General features: G+C 41.4%; 1 protein-coding gene across 1 annotated transcript; it reads right to left on the bottom strand.

Annotated features, from left to right (window-relative positions):
* Positions 1-202: 202 nt before the first annotated feature.
* SERPINA7 (serpin peptidase inhibitor, clade A (alpha-1 antiproteinase, antitrypsin), member 7) lies at positions 203-5,496 on the bottom strand. The gene is made up of 5 exons (XM_011958333.1): positions 5,467-5,496; positions 3,202-3,840; positions 1,877-2,150; positions 1,000-1,147; positions 203-477 (listed from the first exon to the last, which is right to left on the bottom strand). Exons 2-5 carry the CDS (start codon positions 3,821-3,823, stop codon positions 274-276), a joined length of 1,248 nt encoding a protein of 415 aa, XP_011813723.1. The 5' UTR covers positions 3,824-3,840; positions 5,467-5,496; the 3' UTR covers positions 203-273.
* Between the last annotated feature and the right edge of the window lie 2,209 nt (positions 5,497-7,705).

The following is a 7,705-nucleotide window of genomic DNA, read 5'->3' as shown; positions in this document are numbered from 1 at the left end:
AGCAAATGAATTGAGGGGTATTCTGACAAAGAGAAATATACAAACATAGAGCCTTCCTATGCTTTGGATAATAATGAATTACTCATTAACATTTTGAATGTTCTGCCATAGGATTGGCCTCTTCCACAGCCAACGAAGTTCAGCCAGGGCTCAATCTTCATCCCATCATAAGGGAATGCAAGTGCAAGCTCACATCAATCACACCAGGCTATATTATTTATTTATTTCCCATTGCAATACACATGTGCAATTAGCCAATGGCCTTTTTCCCAACTATATTTCCGTTGGGTTCACAACTTTCCCTAGAAAGAGAATACTCTTTGTGCTTCTCTCCAAAATCAACAACATGAAAGATCTATCAAATTGGATAATAGGGTGTAGTAAAGTGTTTTCAGGCTGATCCGAAAGTTCAACTTCAGGGACAGCTGCAGCTTCAGTTCCCTTTTCACCAATATGCAGCACAGCCTTATGGGCAGCCTGTGTGGGGAGAGCAAATCCTGCTGGTCTCTGAAGAAACAGGAGCAGTCTTTGGGAAGTTCTAGAAGTAAGAAAGTGAAAGGAAAGGTGGGGCCACCCCTTTTCTATGCTTTGTTTATGGTGCTAGAATATGTAGTTTCCTCCGCTAAATGTAGTCAATCATTCTCTGGTGATTCTACGGCTAGCCGTTGGGAAACACTATGGCCTGCTGCCTCAAGGAGTCACCTCTTAAGCATTCCCTCCTCACACCTCCTCCAGAACTGCATCTCACCAGAGTCACTTCTGATCATTAAGCTGTTCTATCAGAGTAATTTTAGGACATAAAGGTCAAGGATGGAAGAAGCTGATACAATTACTTATTTGGAGTAATGGGAATGACTCTGCAGTGATTCTAGCTTAGGAGGAGTCACACTGCCTCTCTAGGCATCAGATTGCTAATTGGTAAAATAAGAAAGTTGAATTAATTGACTCCTAATTTCCTTTCCAGTTCATACATTTAAGAACTCTAGTTTATCAACTTACATTGGAAAGTTTCAGACCATTGTCCTCTGTGAGTCCAGAAAAATCAGCATTTTCAGCATAGGCACGCTGAATGCCCATCTTCAAAAGTGTGGCTCCAAGGTCATATGTGGCAGAAATGGAAACCTTTGGAACAAACAAGTCAACCCATCTGTGGGGAAAAAGGAAGGGAACACATGGCAATCACCATATCAAGCTTATGAGTCTCTCCTTCTCTCTCTCATGATGGTATCATATTGAACTCTGCTTCTTCCCTGAGTATTGACAGCCATTACTATGTAAGTCAATACATGGCACCAAACTCACAGAAGTTATTCTGAAAGGAATGCACTCAGGTACAGTCAATGTTGGGCTGAAACACTGGGAGTAGGGAGATATAGCTCCTTTATAATCAAGAGAAAATATCTCTGGGGTGATGACCAAGGTCAGGGAGCCAGTGGCATGAAGGTTAATGGGTAGCACCCAGGAGCTTCACAGTTTTCTGACTTGCACTTCCAGTCCAGAGTGGCTGCACAATCACCTTTCAACATCAAAATCCAACCTGTTCCTTGAGCTCTAGTTGGTCTACAGGAAGGCATCAATTTACTAGTAGGCTGACTTTGGTGAGCTCATCTTATCTTTAAAGACCAGACTTCCTAATTTGAAAAACGCCAATTATACTGCCTCCTTTGTAGGTTTGTTGATGTGCTTGGATGATATGAAGTATGTAGAATGCCCAGCCAAGGGCCTGGTAGACAATATTTTCTTGGCATATTCTAGTGATCACACATAGCCGTTGGGTAGTTTAGGGTGATTCTTCTGCCTCCGGGTTTCTGCTGAACTCAGTTTCACCTGCACTGTTATGCCCACCTTCCACCCACACATCCTCTAAAGTATTTACCCCTTCTGCAGTAAGCGGTTCCACTTTTTCAGTGTTTTAGATGACATGGCCGCTTCCACTGACTCCATCTGTCCCTCCTTGGGAAGAACAAAGAGTGCCAGAGCATTCTCGCTGTAGTCCATTTGCAGAACTGTGCAGTTCAATTCCATGTCCACTAGGTGATAGTATTGCTCCATCTGGTGCATCATGGGCACTTGCACAGTGGTGGTCTTGTCTATTAAGAAGCTGGAACTGTCTTCTGTCTTGGATGGATCAAAAGGATTTGCCCACTGGGCTTAAAATACAAAGAAAAGAGAGGTGTTTATTTTAAACCGGTATCAGTACCAACAAGACCTTTTCCATTAGTCATTTCATTTAGAAATTAAGACCACCACAGAGTTAGGTACCTACAGTCAACAAGTTTTACTAGTAACTGAGGATCAGACAGAGAAAGTCATTTGTCATGGTCTCCCAGTTAACAGGTAGCAGAGCCAGGAATCACACCCAGGACTGTTGGGCTCCATGATTTGTGCTCAAAACTACTATAACACACTAAGCCCATCAGAGCCATAGTTTCCTCTTCCATAAAAAGGTATAAGGACATCAAACACACTAGGGCAAAATGAGACAATAGATCTGTTCTGCTATTTTAGCCAATCTGTATACGTGTGGTTTGTGGCTGACAATTGATTACTCCTCCAAGAAATGTGACTGACACATACTATAGAACCAGGAGAAATCATTTGAGCACACTACCTTTAGAAAATAGTCACATGATTCTTGTTTCTACAAGCACCAGCTTTAGACTCACACAGACCTTGCTGGGAATATCAGTTCTAAAACTTATTAACTGTGTAAACTTGGGCACTTATGAGGATTGGATGAGACAGTGTATGTATACCACACATGTAGGATGGTGTTTAGTACACAGGGAGTGCATAATACATGGTAAAATTATGTATGTAACATGCCTAAGTATGTACAGCAAGTGAGAATCACAGTAGGCTTTACATACAAATATGTCTACTTGACAAGTGCAAGCTTGTCCCACCTCACCAAAACTTTTGGAAACCATGAATCTTTAGCCAGTTATGAGCAAGATGTTCATACCATTGTCACCCACCTCTCTGAAAGGGCGCTCTCCCTAGAAATTTCCTGGACTCATTCACAGAGCTGTGTGTCCATCTTGGAAGATCCAATACTATTCACAGCTATGTTCAGTGGAGCAGATCACTGTGGTATGAGGGACACCTACTGATGCCAGTAATAAGAGACCATGAGCTCCCCTCTGCACTCCACCCAAGTATCTGAGCCCTAGACTGAAAATTGACATCTGAAAGTCTTACCTTTAAAGTGAATATAGTTCACTAAGACCATGATGGTGTTTGGTTTGAGGTCTTGAATTAGACCCACAACTTTCCCTTTAGTTTGCATCTCCACATGACTGTTAACCTCTTGCTTGGCTGCAGAAATGTTGGAGAAGTCAGTAGAAAAGACTTCAGTCTCATAGAGAGTCTTGACATCATCCAAGAACTTTGCCAGTGGTTTCAGATGCTTGCCAATGAAGAGGGCATTTCCTATCTGCAATTCCAGTTCCTTCTTTGGAAAATTCAGTGAACAAATCAGATGCTGGAAGCCATGCTGGATATCTACCATTGGAGTGTCTGTGAGGTTGAACCCCAAGGTCTCCACAATCTCAGTTTGGGTTCTGGAGCAGGCCCCAAGAGAAAGCATAACCAAAGCTGCAGAAATGCTCACAGGGGAAAAGAAGATGTTCTTATCTGGGATCTCCACAGTGAACCTCCGGTACAGGTTGAAGGCAAAATCAGCATTGATGGATGACATCTTATAGAGAGTGGCATTTTGTTGGGGTGAATGGCAGGCTGTTACTTTGCCTTCAGGTGATGCACAATGGATGGTAGAATGAAGCCCAAGTACCAAGAGACCCAGATAGAGGAATGGTGACATTTTGGAAGGAAGTTAATCTATAAGAGATGAAGTGAGAGAACCATTGAGGGAGCTTAGTTGGTTGAAACACTCCCTGAGCCAGAGACACATAATAATCACCCACATTGATTAATAAAACAATAGTAAATACTTGATGATGTGCTCATCAGGGGCTGAGCAGGGGTTTCTCTCCCCTGAAAAACTGGAGATGCATCTAATATGGACAGGGACTAGAAAAAGTGGCTTGCTGGGACCACAGAAATAATGCCGTGCACTATCATTCAGATGTTATAGCAACATTATGAAAATGCTGTGAGTAAATTAAATTTATGGAAATTGAATCACTTTTTATTTGAACTAGAGGGAGCCTTTTGGAGAGAGGGGGGTATTCTTAGGTTAAACTAGTACTCCCTCTTCATACATTATTCATTGTCGATTAGAATTTTAGATTTTTTTATTTGGCATTTTCTTAAAATAAAATCTATGAGATGAGAGAACACTTGCATCTTCTTTGGCTAAAAGACAAAATGAAAGTAATTTGTACAATATATGATTAGTTGGAATGGACCGATGGTGGTTTATGGAGCCACGTACAAGTCATGAGCTGAAATTCATGCATTTTGCAATGCATGGAAGCCACAGAGGTATTTTCAAACAACTGGAAAATGAAAGAATAACTTTCTACATTTTAGATTTCTTTCACCATTCATCTTAGTAACATCTAAACAGTCATTTCTAAGTTGTAAGACATCTTAACACTATTATTCTTACACCTATGTGTGTTACTTTTAATTATTATAAAGAAAGCCACAAAGATATGGTGTAAGGTTCTCTAATCCTGGAAGAGTGCAAAGAAGTGGAGTAAAGGAGTCAGGTGTGGAAATCCCATGAAAGTGGACATGTGTACTTAGAAGGAAGAGATCTATGAACTCAGAAAAACGATCCTTCCTCCGCCCTCCATCTTCTTCCTGAGTGATCTTACCCTCGGCACTCAGTTGCTAGAAACTGTATCTCTCTCAGTCAGATTGCTCTCCTGAGCTCCTAGCCATTTATCCAGCTGTCTTTTGGATATATCCACCAGGATGGTCCACACAGACCCCAGTCTCAACAAGAAAATCTCAAAGTTGCCAGATGTAAACATATCATCTCCCTATCCGTTAAGCTTGCTCCCTCATCTTCATTCCACATCTCAATCTATCACATCACTGTCTATAGAGACACCTAAGCCAGATACCTGGGAATAATCTTAGAGTCTCCTTTTATTCTCAGTCCCCATATCTAATGCAGCATGATGTCTTATGAATACTAACTCTTAAATAACTCTCAAAACTTATCCCTTCTCTTCATTCCTGCTGCCTCTGCCTCTCAGTTCATGGCCTGAGCTACTATATTGGCTCCTGACAGGTCACACCATCTCCTGTATCCTCCATACCAACCCCCTATTGTTCACCACTCTATCCAATCTCCATATTGTCATCAGAGTCCTCTTTCTTTAAAAGTCACTGAGGCTGGTAGAAAGTCAAGTATTACATGACCACACTTAGACCTTTGCCCCTAGAGCCAGGAATTTGGTTTGGGACTCTGACTTGTCAACTTGGTTATTTGGGACTCTGACTTGCTGATAGAGATGTTCAAAGTTCCCGAAGAGAAAAAAATGTACTTACAGCAAATGCCCAAGAATCCACCTGCATCTCTCAGAAAGCAACATCTTTCCATTTTTATAGCATGTCCTGTATTGCAAAACTAGAGCACTCTTAGTTATAAATTAACCCCAGCATTAACCCTGGAATGGTATTTTCAAAGCTGATGTACAAAACCAAGGCCAAGTGGAACAAAGCAAAAAATGATAAGGTTTGAACTTTGAGTGATTGCTTTGGCTGCCAGACCCTTCATGTAAAACAAAAGAGAAAGAAGATTGTCAGAGCTGTAGGGGTTTAATTCCATGCTAGCAAGAGTGTCTTCAGCAGGCAGAATAAGGGCCATAGACAAAAGCACCAAGAGGTAGCAGGAAAAAGTTCTCACTATTGGGCCAAACAGTAGTGGGATTGGCAGTTTTTTAAGGGAAAGTTGTACAAAGGCAGAGGCTGGGTGATCCTCTCTAACAGGTTCTGTAGAAATTATACATGCATTCGCAGAGGAAATGATGTCAAAGGTAGCTTCCAGCCCTAGACTCCTGATGCTGCACACACATATGTCTGCTAAGGGGGAAACCAGCCCTGTCTTCTTGTGATTAAAATTCCCTGTATGGTCCCCTGGTGGCAGGACTCCAAAAGAGGATGCAGAAGAAGTTAAGAAGACCGAAATTAAAGATTCCACTGTCCAGTATTAACTGTGTACTGATTATATGCAAAGAATCAATGGGAACAAACAGAACTAGACTCAGTCAGGAGACTTGAGTTCAACCTACCTCTGAAAGTTCCCAGCTCTAGTAGTAGTAGTAGTAGTAGTAGTAGTAGTAGTAGTAGTAGTAGTCATAGTAGTAGTAGTAGTAGTAGTAGTCATAGTAGCAGTAGTAGTAGTAGCAGCAGCAGCAGCAGCAGCAATAGCAACTCCCGCTTTTGAGTATTTACTATAGGTATGGCATTTTGTGAAGCATCAGATTCCAGACACTGCCAGCTTCTGTACTACATTAAGAATCTATGTGTTAATTTGTAGTGGGAGGGGAGGTAGGGAATGCGGGGTTAGTTTGAGCTAAGCCTAGATGCAGTCTATGGTAGGACTTAGAATCCAGGATAAATAGTACTGACTTTACCTTGAGGGCACTGGGAAGCCATTGGAGGATAGACAGAGGGTGATTCTGTGTACCATTGTTTCTTCTTAGCAAAACATAGACTAAGCTCCCACTATGTGGAAAGCACTATGGTCAGCACTGAGGTTTCAGAGCTAGTTAGTAAATATCAGTCCTGAACCCAAGAGGTCTTTCTAACTACCTGACACCCCTTGCCCATATTGAAGGGCACACCTCACAAATGTGACGGTCACTAGTACATGTGTCCTAAAGAAAGGGAGTGACAAGCTCAAGTCTCTAGACTGTGAGGTTAGTCCATGTAATATAACACATTGTCTGCTCTCTCAGCTACAGCAAGTCCCTACAGAGAAAACAGCAAAAGATTGTGTAAAAAGAAAACTTCCAAACCTGTGCCCTCTGGTGGCATAATCAGACAATGGCACAGATTGTTTTCTGCTGCTTCTGATTCAGCTGAGCTTTGCTAGCAGGGCTTATCTCCGACATAAGAGAAAGGTACCCTTCCCTCTGCAGACTCCCTTGCCCTGTGCTCTGGCATCACAGGCATTAGACCTGTGCCCCTGTCATGTCTCTATGTTGTAACTGTGTAATTTGGGACAAGTTACCTAGTATCCTTGAACCTCAGTTTTCTCACCTCTAAAGTGGAAATAACAATAATTCCCATGTCATTTGATTATTGAGAGTATAAAATGAAATTTAGAAGTGGTGTCCAGAAACTCCTATAGTAGTGACCCATACAAAGTGGGGATCCAGAAACAGATAATTCTCTTCCCTTTCTTCTGTTATCATATATTCCCTCACCTCAAGTCTCCATATTCCCTGGGCTTTATCCCTACCCCCTACAGCTGTTCATTTCTACTTTCTGCTAATACATTCTCCTTCAGATGCAATTGATTGAGACGGTGTAAGATCTTCTTGCAAACTTATATTTATCACAATAATTTCAGTCTTGTGTAAAGCTGCTAGAGTAGCACATTGAATAAAGACTCTCTAGGAAGTTTTACCATATCAATAAATTCAATCAGATCTAAAATTATATATCTCCTTTTTTGAATGAACACCCTCATAATCATTCCCACACGAATTTTATTTTAGAAATGTTCAACATTCCACAGTTCGTTGAGTTTGTAAACACTTTTCTCATTGTTTTGATGTTT

Source organism: Colobus angolensis, unplaced genomic scaffold, assembly GCF_000951035.1.
Source record: "Colobus angolensis palliatus isolate OR3802 unplaced genomic scaffold, Cang.pa_1.0 Scaffold469, whole genome shotgun sequence".
Classification (NCBI taxonomy): Eukaryota; Metazoa; Chordata; class Mammalia; order Primates; family Cercopithecidae; genus Colobus; species Colobus angolensis.
This window is presented reverse-complemented; position numbering and strand designations above follow the sequence as displayed.